At 35.1% G+C, this 14,901-nt stretch overlaps 1 protein-coding gene across 8 annotated transcripts in view; it reads left to right on the top strand.

The window, feature by feature from the left end:
* Positions 1-14,901, top strand: part of PDE1A (phosphodiesterase 1A) — a 198,936-nt gene that overhangs the window by 129,944 nt on the left and 54,091 nt on the right. For all 8 annotated transcript variants that reach the window (XM_086897587.1, XM_086897594.1, XM_086897589.1 and 5 more), the window contains one exon: positions 14,039-14,152. In XM_086897587.1, the coding sequence (XP_086753713.1) occupies positions 14,039-14,152 (114 nt within the window). The remainder of the gene's footprint in view (positions 1-14,038; positions 14,153-14,901) is intronic.

Here is a 14,901-nt window from a genome sequence, read left to right on the forward strand (position 1 = left end):
AGAAAATCTGTAAACATCATAAATAGGATTATCATTATATATTTATCTTATTTTCTTTTTAAAATTCTATAAGTCTAAAAGGTCTGAAAGGCCTCTTAAGTGACTTAATGGAGCTCCTATAATCTTATTTATACAAGAAAACTTTCCAAGTTCATTCACTGATGTAGGTCTGCAAAATACTGTTTAAAGATTTTTCTGTTTAAATAAGATTTATGAGACAATATGTTTTGGAAAAGTGCCACACTTGTACAAATGAAGTGCTGACTAGATTCAGAAAGGCAACTCAAAACCAACTTTATTTATCACAAGAAGACATTGGAGAAAATCTAAAGAAACAGTAATTATCATTTCCAAAGCAGATCGAGGCCGGTATTAACATGCTAAAAAGGATGCTGCTGAAAAACACAGTGAGGCTTAAGGTAGCATTTATTCCACCACCAATGAAAGGAAAATTTGATTGCTTTATGACACCTAAAACAGGTAGTTTAAGACATATTTTTTTAAACCATATTTTAAAGATAGTAGATATCTGCTGGAATTAAATGGTGCATACATTAAAAAATTACAAAATCAAATAATTATTTTGTTAAAGTTATGTGTTTTCCTCTAAGAGTATTTAATGTCATTCCAAAATCATTCTGGCATGTACCAAATGTAGAACTTGGAGCTTGTACAAGGCTAGCCAGCATTTCAACAGAAACCAACTATCCTGATGAAGTTGGTTCTTAGTGTGTAACAAGACTGGGTGAGGAAAGGGAAGGTTCTTCCCAGTGAGGTTTAGTGCTAAATCACAAGTTCCAACAATCTGGATATGTAGATGTGGATATAGTAAGAGACAGCTTGGTCCTTGTGTTGTTTGAGAAATACTTGTGTAATTAATCCCTCCTCTGTGTGTGGGAGAGCTGTTGTGTCTTGCAAGTCCCAGAGTCCTGCCTTACTGACATGAGGCACTTGGCTCAGCTGCTTTAGGTATTTTCAGGACTGAAATGTTTCTGAAGAGCACTGAAAATTGATTTAGTGCATCTGAAGCACGAACTGTGCGTCACTGGTGACAGCAGTAAAATATCCTTCGTGAGCTGTTAATCCATGCATCTTTATCATCTGCATGAGGTATTAATGAATTTCTAAACTACTCTTACCTGTCTTCATAAATGAAGTTGTTAATAGCTTTGTAATGAAATTTTGAATATAAAAAAAAAACAGTGTACATACTCTTCATTTAGAAAAAACTCATTTTCTCAGGCCATTATACCAAAATGTGATAGAATGCATGTGTGCTCATGTAAACTAATTGAACTCTGTTCTTTGAGATTCATGCCAGCTTAAATTCTGACCTATGATGCATAACATTGTTACCGGCATCAGCATTAAATTGTTGAGTGGTGAGGATCTACAAAACAGTGCCTTTGGCCTTAGAGTACGTGTGGTATTTCATATTTACTTGCTTTCTTTTAATTAGATATTGAAAAAAAATACCTGTATCATCATTAGAGCTGGACTCAGAAGAGTGATCTGGAGCGAGCTGCCCTGCCTAGTGACTTGACTGCTATATACTTTCAAGGGTGTTTCTTTCATACTGTAGATAAGTATGGGAAAAAAATGTATCAAATAGTACTTATGAACTTAAACTGAAGCTGTGAATTAATAAAACTCCTCACTATGGGAGCTATACAGCTATGTGTAGAGTATTTTGTAGTGAAAGGCAAGGTGAGAGAAAATGCCCTCTTAATGATGTTGCTCCTCAGTTCACCACTTTGGCATGACTGTGTGAGTACAGGGAGCTGAAAGGCAGGAAAAAACCTCAGCCAGACACCAAGAAATGAAAATAGAAAAGGCCAGGCTTGATTTAGAGCAAAACTGTCAAGGAACATAAGAGAGGAAAGCCTGTATGGGCGAAGTTGGTATTTCCCATGCTTGGCTTGAGGATTAAAGGGAATGCTAAAGAGATTCAGGAGCATGACTGGAACAATGCAGAGTGGGCATCCATGAATCCTGGCAGGAACACATGGAAAGAGCAGGGAAGTGCCTGTGCCTCATCTGAGCTGGAGGCAACTGGGAAGGAATGGAAAGATGAATGGCAAAGCAGATGAAAAGATAGAGGTTTTGTCGCTCTAATCTTTGCACTTGTATTTATATGTCCTTGGGACAAATGGAACAATGATCATTGGTGTTTAAAAAAATGTCTGTCTCTTAACAATTTGCATAGGCTCCTGAAGAAAAAGGACTGTAGGTGCACAGTGCAGTTAGACTTGTGAGGTTGATGCAATTAATGAGAAAGAATCACAGGCTGGATTTTTAGCCTTAAAACATTCGGACAGCCTGGTTTGTAATCAGAGGAGAAAAGTCACTGGGGTAAAAGTAAGAAATCCACCTTATAAAGGAATTTGTTTGCATGATTAAATTGTATGTTGTCATATTTGGGGACTCACATCATGTGTAATCAAATATGTATCTGCATGTCAAGCTATTCTTCCTCTGAAAGAAATTAATTAATTCCTCCTACTGTAAAAATAGTTCAAATCCATGTCAGACAACTAGATAGTGTAAATGAGGTCTAGAAAGTTTAGTAAATTTTGATGTAATTTCTGTAAGCATGTTTTTGGTGGAGGTGCCAAGATCTCTTTTTTCAATATATCAGAACTAGCAGAGTTGTGGTTGAGTAAGAGCAGAAATTAATTAAATTTTATTTTGATTAATCCTCTTTAAGAGTTATTGTAATTTCTGAGATAATTTTGATATGGTTTATTTCTTTGTACTGTAAGAATATTTTACTCTGCTCTTTTGTGTCCTTTTCATGGTGCTTCAATTTGAATTTTATTACATGTATTCCAGAAAAGAGGCTGAGATTGACTAATCTGGATTAAAATTTAAATGAAGTACAGCGATGTGACCTCAAAATAATAGTCGTTGTGAATGAAAATCTTAAGAGTAGAAAACAGTTATTTTATGGCAAAGCATACTTTAAATTATTCGCTGGATTAACTTCACATTAAATCAGATTCATCATAATACAAATACCTTTCCTTAATACCTGATCTAGGATCTAGTGGAGGAAAATCATTACATTGTTTTTTACTTACATTTCTTCTTCATGTAAAATGCATTAACCTGTATCCAACAGTAGAATATTAGCAGGATTTTAAGATATAGGCTGATGTATGCAGAGTTAGGGTCACATTTGTCAGACAGCAAATTTCAACAATAAAAACCCTGAAGATTAATTGAAAAACTATGCACAATACTAAAATTCCTTTGATCTCCAAACAATTACTCTTCATATGTTTTTCTTTGGGTGCTCGTATGCCTGCTTTTTTGTCACTGTTGGTTTTTCCTGCATATCTCACTTTAATTGCATGTTTCTTGAGCAAGTTTCTTCATAAAAATACATAAACATTTTTGCAAGAGTAGTTACTGTACGAAATGCCAGTGTCTATACTTTGTTATATTCACTTTTCCTTCATGTTCCTTGTTTTTTTATTTTAGAGGGGGTCTTTTACAGGATTTTTTGTGTACTCTCAGTTAATTAATCAGGCATTTCAACACAGCTCTCCTAAAAAGGAAGCCAACACATATTTTAACAACTGTTGCATCTGCCTTAGGTCGTAAAAAGATAGATTTAGATGTCTTTATTTCTTGATCCCACAGCCCCTTGGGGAGTGCACTTTTTCTACTTCAATTTATATGTAATGTATTTTTATATGGCAATACTTCTAATAAGTTTGGTTCTACAAAATATTTAATAAGCTAGAACAAAGTTTTCAACTATGTATTTACTTTTCATTTGAGAGTTTTACTATTGCTTTGGTTTTCTGTATTTTTTTTTGGTGTATCCTCTCAATGGTAAGAAAAGTTGGTTGGGTTTTTTTCCCTTTCTTTGTGCATATGACTGCACAAGATGGAAATCCCTGATTACTGTTGACACTGAAATCTCTCACACATCTTTCAGAATCATGTCCTTGGATCTTTAAATCCATTTAAAAACCACAGAGTCCACAGAAATGAATGTTGCTTACAGCTGAATCCCTCATTATCAATAATTGTGAAACATGGCATTAAGAAAACCTCAAACTGCAGAGAAATAATGAGCTGAGATATACATAAAATGGTTTAGAAGGCTCACTTGTTAGTAAGGTGAAGTACAGGGAATATACTGACCACGGCATAGGAGATGGTCCAAGCCAAACAAGCACAGCAGCCACTGTCATTTGCTGACCTAGGAAAGTGTGGTGGCTGACCAAAAGGTGATATCCATCTGATTCACTGTCATTTTCACATTATCATTCCAGTGTGAAATTGCAGAGAGGCTGTAAACACTCTCACTAACCCTGAGCTCTTACTTTTGAGGTTTGCTTGACTAAGGTGTACATGTGAGCCCACATTCACCAGAACCCAGCTGTTAATTAGCCTTTCACTGAGCTTCCCTTTCTCCTTCACTCATTCATCCTGCATTGCATATTTGTGACATCATGTAGATATCTGCAGGTGAAAGCAATGTATTGTTGGGAGACTACTGAACAGGGCACTTTCTTAATGCAATAATTTGCATTAATTTTAGGAAATTTAACTGCTGTAGACTTTGCTGTATTCTTTCTCTATGGTCTTTCTTCAAGTGCTCCCTTGTGATCAATGTCTGGACTATTTGCTATTGTACTAAAACTGACTTATTCTCCTTGAAAAATGGTTACTTCTCTGAGTAAAGATATTTTAGATTAAAGTGCATAACTTGATTTCAAAACTGAGAATTCAGATTATAGAAATATGCTGCCTTAAAGGATCTGAAAAGTAATGGAAAATAAAACAATGTATTGTTTGAGAATATGACAGGCAAATCATAGTATGTAGTTACACTTTCTAAGAAACTGTTTTATTACCTATTTTGCTTTTATACACACAGGCGTCTTCCTTAATAAGTGTGTAAACAAACATTATAATAGTGAGTCAAGAACTGACTAGTTTTCTATTTTAAAATTAAAATACAGCCAGGTTCTTAACTAGAAAGGAATGGCAATGTTTTGTAGAGAAACTGAAGGATAGTGATTCATTCAGTAGAGCTATGAAAAATGAAGCAAAATTTGGGAACTACGTTAGTCATGACCATAAGCGAGTTGAACCTTTCAGGTTAGATTTCACATCTCTAGAGAAGAACATTTAGAGATGTACTGTCATTACTTTGAAGAAGTCACATTTTAATTTCTGTGTCCCTCAGAAGAGATAGACATTAATGATAGAATCTTATGTCATTAGAAGCTGGGTTTGAAATTTTTTTATAAACAAATTTTTGCTAGAAGCCCAGTAATTTTCCAGCTGAAAGCTCTTTCTGGTAAACAGAACATTTTCAAGCCATTTCACAAGCAATTAAACACAGCTGGAAATATTAGTTCTGTGGTTAATTTTGAGATCGGTTTAGGGCTTCCTTCAAAAAGTAATGGGGCAGTGTATCATTTAGCAACTAAGATGGTCCATGTTGTTCTGATCATGAATATTCTATAGATATTATGATGATCAAGTTCCAAATTTTTTATTTAATCTTTAATATTTGTAAAGTGTATATAAGCAGGCAAATTTGTCTATGTTTGCTAGATTTTCTCATTTTAAACAAAAATAAGAAAAAAGTAACACTTTTGCAGTTAGATTCTGGACTACACCTTCTGAGGGAAGCTCTATTTCAAACATGGAACATCAACAAATTAGAAACTATGAAAATATGGTCCCTTTTTAGTCAATAGGTTGATAATCAGGTTGGTTTAATAGCATGTTTTCATATCAGGAAATACAATGTGATTAGCAGGGGAGGTTAGTACATCTTATTGAAGCAGAGGAGTTAAAGGGCTCTGTAAAAACAAGATCTCATCAAAGTCCTGAGCAAAGTATGAAAAACAAAGGCAGCTCTGGTGAGGATAGCTATCTGTCCCTTCCTGGAGTCCTCCAGACTAGAGCTTTGTAGGAGAAACTCTTGTGTGATTTAAGGCAAAAACATGGCCTGTAATCCAATCTATCTTTCCCTTCTACCTATCTGCACTCTTTATATTGAAGTGCCAGGCACTCTGCAGGCTGAAGAAAACAGAAACTGTATACCAGCATTGGCTACAAATGATATTTTATTTGGTTTGCTACACTTCCTGTCACAACTGTTTCCAGAGAAAAAAAAACCAGTATGCATATAGACCATATGGTATTTATACCCTATCTGCTTGATAATGGATTTAAAGTGATATTGTTCAGAAATTTCTTTTTTGGGAATATTTCTTTCTGATGAGGTCCAGGGTCTTTTATCTGACTATGGCAACTAATCCTCAAGTATTCAAAGATGGAGCTATTCAAGGACAGTGAATTTCAGTTTCTTATCTCTAATTCAAATTTAGTTTCCCATGTACAAATCCTAAATCAGGGTCTCATGTGTAAATAAGAATGGCCATGTTACATTTCATCCTATTTATGACCATTCTTAAAGAATGTAGGGAAAAGGTTCACCCGCTTGATTCCTTCCTCTTTTAAACGTTTATATAGCTCTCAAGTTTTTAAGCTAATCTGATGTTCCACTTCTCATTACCAAGACCTGCTTTGAAGTGCTTTATTTGGCAATTCTTCAGCAGAACATTTATTTTTAACAATTCCAAATGCCAGAAGTTAGTTTCACACATAACATAGAGTGCTGAATTCTAGCATCTCCTATTTTTTTTCCTACATTTTAATTGCAGTATTGCAGTTTTAAATAAAAACCCTATTCATATTTTTACGTTGCCATATACATTACATGTACTTTATTCTTTCTTCAGAAGCACTGAGATGGTAATGATTTTACAGCAAAATTGTACTGTAATTACTACAGCTGTTGTGCTAAAGCATTTATGTCTTGCTCTGTCTTTTGAATGAAAAATTCTTTTAGTGAAAATAGATTTGTTGAAGCTGTTAATTATTCAGTAGAAAAGACATCTCAATTAAGGTGGTGGTGTTTTTTCTACAATGGTTTTGGCAGACTAAGATAACTTTTAAATGATTTTATGCAATAGTCTGTAATAGTTCATAATGGAAATATTTTGGATTTTTACATTTCACAATTTTATCCCACAAATACAGATCTGTACTTTGTTCTTCAGAATTCATGATGCATATTAAAAATAAAATTCAAGATAAATTGGCTCTGCAATCCCATCTGGAAGGTGTGATTATATATTAAAAGTAAAACTTTTATACTTCAGTACTTCAAGTGTTTAAATTTAATTATAAGTAGGAAAGGAGGCCTTCAAAATCCTCTGAAAAGTGAGAGTTTGGGTCAAAGTAGGATTATCTTGGTGATTTATGTTGCTCTGGTAGTCCAGCTGAACCAAGTACCCTGATTCATCTGATAGCACAACTGTACATGCACAGGACCCTGATCTGATAGTGTGGAAAGACTCCAGTAGAACTGATGTAAAGCATCTTGGAGGTAAACAAGAATGTTTTGTCAGTGTCAGGTTGAAGAGATATTGTTACCCATACTCTTGTGCTATCAGATATGGGAGCAGGTGGGGCAATTTTTCAGAGGAAAAAGGAGGTGGAATGGATCACACAGCGATAGCTGGGGTGCCACATTTGAACATGTTCTTTGACCAAGTATGGGGGGCTGACATTTCAAAAACCACTTCTGTACTGCACTCCTCTACAGGCCTTTAGGTAACCTCTGTTCAGTTAATATGTTATCAGCTGTCACTTGTGTGTGTACTGAGAGAAATGCAAGTTGGCAAGAAACAACTGGATGTGGCACTTGGTGCTGTGGTTTAGTTGACCATGTGGTGTTTGGCAAAGTTGGACTTGATGATCTTGGAGGTCTTTCACAGCCTTAATAATTCTGTGTTTCTATTGCATACTAAACAACAAAATGGAGCTGTATTTCATGCTCTGTCAAAGATCAGAAAAAAATATAATATAATATAATTTATAAATAGGCACAGAGTCCCCAGATTACTTACCAGGATGCAGGTCCTACAGTTGCAGGGTTTTGATGTCTCAAAAAATCTGTAACTATTAAGACACAAATTTAAGAGTTAACAGAAATGTTAGCTGTTAGGGTTTAGCCACATTTGTAAAAGTTGATCTGTGGTTTGCAGCAAGGAAATTCTGTCCTGGTTCTAATTTTTGTCTCAGGAAAATGAAAATGTTAATTATATACAGATTATACAGTGTTTACTGTAGTTTGATAGAACAAACTGTCATTATTTGAATGTTCCGGTATTATTTGCTCATATGTGATGTTATCAAGTAGAGGAAAGGATACTTGTGCTGTCATAGTTGGAGATCCTTTGATGATGGTTGAAGATTCTTTAATCATTGGGCAATGACATTATTTTAGTGTTCAACACTTATCATTCTTCTCTCCTTAATGACTGTAGAAATTGAACCAAAAGGGCTTTCAAAAACAATAATAGCAATATGTTTTCTAAGTACTAGCATAGAAAATATTTTCAGTACAAAGTTAACAGTTCTGGTTAATGCAGTTTTAAATCAAAGAACTTCAGTTGGCTTTTTATATGGTGGCTTGTTATCAATATTTCTAAAAGAACTTTTCACTTTACATGGCCTTTTCAAAGGATGAGTATCAACATTTATCAACCACATTTTGTGGTCTCATGGACTGAAGGAGATAAACTGTGTTTTAGCAACTTTGATCACTGTGCTCAAAGCTGCTGTCTGCAGGAAAAATAAAGCTTTTTAAAGCACTATTTGAAATAAGGGGTTTGTGCCTTTTCTGTGTGCTTATCCCATTAGCTCCAATGAGTTAAACATACTGAAGGTTAGCCATCATCTCCAAGCACAATTTTTGATAGATGATGAGTTTACATTTGATTTCCCAGCTTGTTGATAGTGAATTCAGCAAGTACATGATGAAGACTTTGAGGCATCTTGTAGTATTTGAGAACTTCAAGATGAAATATCTTTGGCTAGGACCCTATATAATGTATAAATAATTCAGGAAAACCCTGTGGATTAAATGTAAATCTTTAGACAAAAATAAATATTCAGCAAAAGCCATTAGGAGAATAATTTGCAATTTCCAAATCACTCCTATATATTTTTATTGCCTTTGATTTAATGGATTGATTGTGAAAAGGGAATGTCAAATAATGGAAATATACATTGATACAATAGAAGGAGTTATAGTATTTAGGGTAGGTAGACTAGCTGATTACTTGTTGGATCTAACAGAAGACAGATAAAATGTCCAAATTTTTGTACATGCTAAGTAATTTGATGTTTGAAGATTTTTGATTAAGCTTTGATCCAGAAAGGAATTGAACAGCAGAACCAAATAAGTATTAATGGTAGTTCTTTAGCAGAAGTTAGAGAAAAGTTTTAAAGACACTTAGAGCTTGGCTAAGTTTGTTCTGTAGCTTGGGTGTTCACAAAGGAAGGTCAGAGAAATTCAAATGTGTGAGAATTCGTGATCATGACATATATGAAATCTAATGGTGAATGTGACTTTTGGGAAAGGATTAGTAACTTGGGGAGGCGTGAGAGACAGCCGGGATGAGCAGCAGGAACAGGATCCCAGACGAGCCTCCTCCTCTGGGGTGTCTCTCCAGCGTAGCTGGAGAAGATGATGGAGGATGGTGAAAAGTTACAGTGCTGCAAATAGCAGATCTTTAGTATCATTGAGGTCAAGGCACCATGGCTTCTCAGGCACTTGAATTTTGTTTTATTTGGATTGTTGACAATTATGCAAAATTTAAAAAATGCTTTAGAGACCTTGAATCTGCTTATGGCTTCAGGTGGAATCCCTGTAAAACTCCATGGCGCTCTGTGATTTCAGCTGGGTGCTAAAGCAAATGTAGGAAATTTGACTCAATTTTTTAAATGCCCTTGTTTAACCTGTTACTAAATGAGCCACAGAGGATAGTATTTATGTAGTGTTAGAGTGGTAAATATTAGATTTATCGGATAAGGTAAAATGAATTGAAACCTAATAGAGAATGCCTGTCTGAGGGAAAACCATTTAATCTTGCATAAAAATAATTCTTGAACAACCAAGGCAATTATATCACCATGAAAAAGCGGAGTATTATCATTAAGAAAATATAAAATTTGGTGTTGCTATATAGCTGCATAACTTCTATTTCAGTTCTTCAGTATGGGTTTTGGTATATCAAAATGTTGTCTGATTTATCAGCACGGTCAATATTTATTTTCTAATGACTGAATCATAATTACAGATCAGCACGTACCACTTAAATGCTTAAAATAATCATGAAATACATGTGATTCATGAAACCCTTAGCAACCACAAAGCTTCCTGTGTATATGCTCAGACACAGCAGTGACTGAGAAGTAAGTTCTTAAAACGCATTCACAGCACTGAAAACACAGTATATCTTTCTTGTATTTCTCCACGTAAGGGCTTATTGAGGACCCCTCTAATTGGAAGAAATATTAGGTAACTGCATTTGGAACTGCATTTTTTATGATTCCAAGGAAGTGAGACACACATTAAGATCCGTGTCAAGAGCTGCCAGTTGTAACCCTTGCTCCCCTCTGATATGCTGGCCTTGCCTTGCTGGGCAAAATATTCCCATATCAGCTTGTTTTTCCCTGACCTAATGTGAAATACCTTGAAGTGAAGGTTAGCCATTTTGAAGTTGTGATAACTGGCCACTTTGTAAATGCAGGTAGGAGCAAGGAATCAGGAGTGGCAACCCAAAAGGATCAGTCCTGAATCTTTGCTACCATACTGTGTATATTTTTTCAGCATCTCTCATCTATTTGAATTTGTGGGAGGGAATGAATGGTGTATTTATACAAAGGTTTATTTTATACATGTATGTTCTTAATAGAAATGTGTAAAATTCTAATTATACCAATTCACATAAAAATAATTGGAATTTGGGCAATTCATATACCAAATTTTAGAACCCAAATAAAATAGTGATATTTTGAAGTTGTTGTGACTTTTCAAGATGTGGTTTTGCTGTTTCCAGTTTGGATTCCTCCTTATTAAAATACTTTCTTGAATCTCAGATAGATTGCTCTAAAGCAACTTGGACTGTGGGATGGGGCTGTTTTCAGTAGATTAGCTGAACTACTCATTGTTCTTGATTTGAAACTGTTGGATATTGACCCTTTTTAAGAGCATTCTTGTTTGAGTGAGGCTGTAACTTCTGCCTTGGAAAGCTGAGGAGCTCCTGAGTGAGTGATGCTTTCTACGGGTGAGAATCATTCAACTGATTATTGCAAGAAACATTACAGGTAGTAAAACTGGTTTGTGGTTTTAATTTCAGATAGTTTTAGAGGAAAATGTCCCCTTTCTCCAAAGTTTTGAAAAGTAGTGTTTAAACTAACTATCTATATTGCCAGGATATAGTTACTATCCTCCTCTTTAATTTTAATTTCACATTACATACCAACAAATTTTTACTTTGTGATGTTCATTTAGAGGGTCAAATCACTTTTATAATAAAGTTTGCAATAATCCACTTAATTTTATTGTTGAATATTAAGTATATTGAATATTAAGTAGCCCAAATAGAACATGAAGCACTTGTTTACAGAAAAAATTATCTTTTTTCTGTCCTTAAACTCCTTCACACATTGTCACAATTATCACAGTTAGGCTTTTCTCAATTGGTTCATGGGAAGATAATGATTTACAACTTGGAGTTGACCTAACCAACACAGATAATTTTCTTAATGGCACTGCAAATGTTAATATCAATAATTATTTCTCTTTAATTGACAATAGCATGTGTTTTTTATTTTCAAAGAATTACTTATGTGTTCACTGCCCATCTTCAACAATGTCTTTCACTTATTTCAAATTATAGTAGGAGGCAAGGTTAGTTTACAATTTACTTTTTACAGTGTATTTCACTTCCCCTTTAATAGGGTCTGTGGCAAAAGCCAGCTATTTCTTTGTTTGAAATTTCCAAAACAGTTTTAAGTGAAGTCCAGATGTGTAAGAAAGTTGTTTCTCTGCAATGCTTAGTGTCGGGGACACTTACGTGGCAAATAAAGGAAGTTCAGGGAAAGCAGGCAGAGGGCTTTTTTTCTCAGATTCAGAAGTTAACTTCAGGCTGAATTGCTGAATATCCCATGCATATGGTTATTTCTGTGTAGGAGATGAGCTCCCAGAGTATTTCATCTGCCCACTTCATTTCTCTGAGAAAATTTTTTAACGCTACTTTTCCATTCCATTGATATGCAACGCACTGCGTAAAATACCAAGTAAATATGGTTGCTAAGAGCCTTATTTGTTGCATGTGCTAGGCTAATTTGAATTGAATTAAGGCTTTAGAGAACTGAGGAGGTTGGTCTTAAAACCCCATTTGCTACAATTATCCTTGCACATTCGAACATAATTGTACTTAGGCCAAGGAAATATGTAGAAAAACATGAAAGTGGTTTTATGATAGAACAGTACTTTCCAAGTTTATGAATTTGTTTTTCAAATATCACTGTAATTTTGTTATTTATATATCTTGATTAGGTCAAATCAAATATTGTATGCACCCAATGAAAATAATATGTAGTATATATACATGAAATATATTATTATCACAGAATCACAGAATCAGCTGAGTTGGGATACACAACTGCTGGCCCTGCATGGGACAGTCCCAGGAGTCACCCCAATGAGTCACAATGCCTGACAGCATTGTCTAAACACTTCTAGAACTCTGTCAGTCTTGGTGCTGGGTCTGTTTCCCTGGTGCATCCCATTCCAGTGCCCAAACACCCTCTGGTTTAAGAATCCTTGTCTGATGTCCAGCCTAAATCTCCCCTAACACCACTTCAGGCCATTCCCTTGGGTCCTGTCCCTGGGCATTGCAGTAGAGATCAGTGTCTGCCCTTCTTCTCCTCACAAGGAAGTTGTGACTGCAGTGAGGTGTCCCCTCAGTCTCCTCTTCATGTAACATTTGCATATTTTATGTGTAACATTTGCATATTTTATGTATGCTCGTTCATGTCATAAATATGATCTTTTTCTGAAAGTAGTTATCGTAATGCTGAATCAATTTCACTGCACTTTTTATCTAAATGCTCATTTCACGATTTTTCCTGCACATAAAGATTATTTAATGAAATTTAGGTAACAATAATGGTGTATCTTAATTCCAGAAATCTTAATCTTACATGATACAAAACTGTAGATTTATTCTACTCAGAGATAGCGTACGGAAAGAAGGAAAATACATACGATTTAAGCATCCATTTAGTTACAGCTCTGCACTGTTACTGATAAGGTTTTCATTTCACTCCAGTGCTTTATCTACTCTGTATGGTTAAATTCAGCAGTGTCAGAAGTGTTCTTGTCAGCAGAGTTTAGGAAAAATCTCGTATTCAAGGAGTTTATCTGTGTAAGTGTATTGCTGCAGAGACATGAGTTGATGCATTACAAAATCCCCTTTGGGCGTATCCATGTTTGTACTGTAAAGCAAAGTTCTCAAAACTAAAAGTTTAAAGCACACTTGGGAACATTTGGATTTTTCTACTGCCACAGGCAGTGCCCTTCCTCTGGTATAATGATGAATTTACTATAAGCACAGACACAACAGACTTCCATACTAGCTCGCACTAATAAGAATACAAATTCTGCAGCAAAAACGTACTGGGGGCTTAAATAAAAATTAAAGACAATGAAGTAAAGCAAAATCAGTATACCATGGGTATAAAAAAATATAATTAACCACCTAAGCATGGAAAAATTATAGTAAAACAACACACAAAGTTATATATATATATATATAGATATTAGTTAGTGACTGAGGCATAATAGTAATGTCACAAAATAATTGGAAATTGCTTTGATGACGGTTAAAATGTTCTCTCTGACTTTCTGGAAGGTATAAGCCATTTTTTAGTACACCTTATGAATTTAGCAACCTGTAAAAACATAAAACCAGTCATTGTTAAATACATTCTAAGGCCAGATTTTCTTAAGACAAGAGATGGAGAGATGGTCCTTTCCTTTACATTGTTGTGTTGGATCCAATGTTTCAGTTAGAAAATAAAGTCACTAAATTTGATAGAATAATCACACTGATGTTTTTATTCTTTTTTTTTCCCACAGATTAAGATGCTTGGTAAAGCAGCTGGAGAAGGGTGACATTAATGTGGTGGATTTAAAAAAGAATATTGAATATGCAGCATCTGTTCTGGAGGCAGTTTATATTGATGAAACCAGGTAAGTCTGAGCGGGGAAAAAAAATTGCAAATTGTATTTTTGAAGTTTGGTCTTTGCATGAAATTGTCTCTGACATGAGCTGAAGGTCTGTGCACATCAAAAGTGTATGTGGCTCTTGGGTTTTTAGTGACAGAGTTAAAGCAAGTAGGATTCCAAAGGTCAGATGTACACTGTTGTCTGGAAAGAAATGCTCACAGAAATGAGTCAGAATAGCTGGTCAGTAAATACACAAATTAATGAAAAGCTGCAATTTATTTATAATGTTTGATGTTTAGTTTGTGTTTATTGTTGGCAGTATTACTGGCAATCATGTGGGTTATCTTCAGTTAAAATAGAAGTTCAAAGTATTTGGCCTCTTGAAAGAGTTCTAAGATATGGACTGTATTGATAGTACTGGGGTTTTTTTCTGCAGGCTAGCTTTTCTAAGTTTTTTCTAAGCAGAATGGTCTTGCAAAGATGCCAAAACCTCCTTGGTACTGCTGGAGTGTGCAATGTGTATTTCAGTTCTACATATAAGAATTATTTAATGGACACTCTCTGTGGTGTGTGCCCACCTTTGCAAATCTATGTAGCTGATACAGCGCTTGAAGTCCTGCTTCAGAGAAAAAGCACTGATTGTTCCTCCATACACCTCCAAAACACTGGGATTAAATGGCTGTAGTATTCACAGCTCTCTGTGAGAATTAGTGCCAGGACCAGGAAAATAAATTGAGATTTACCTAGTTTCTAAACTGAGCAGCTTCTGTGGA

This window comes from Cyanistes caeruleus, chromosome 7 (genome assembly GCF_971803275.1).
Source record: "Cyanistes caeruleus chromosome 7, bCyaCae1.hap1.1, whole genome shotgun sequence".
Taxonomy (NCBI): domain Eukaryota; kingdom Metazoa; phylum Chordata; class Aves; order Passeriformes; family Paridae; genus Cyanistes; species Cyanistes caeruleus.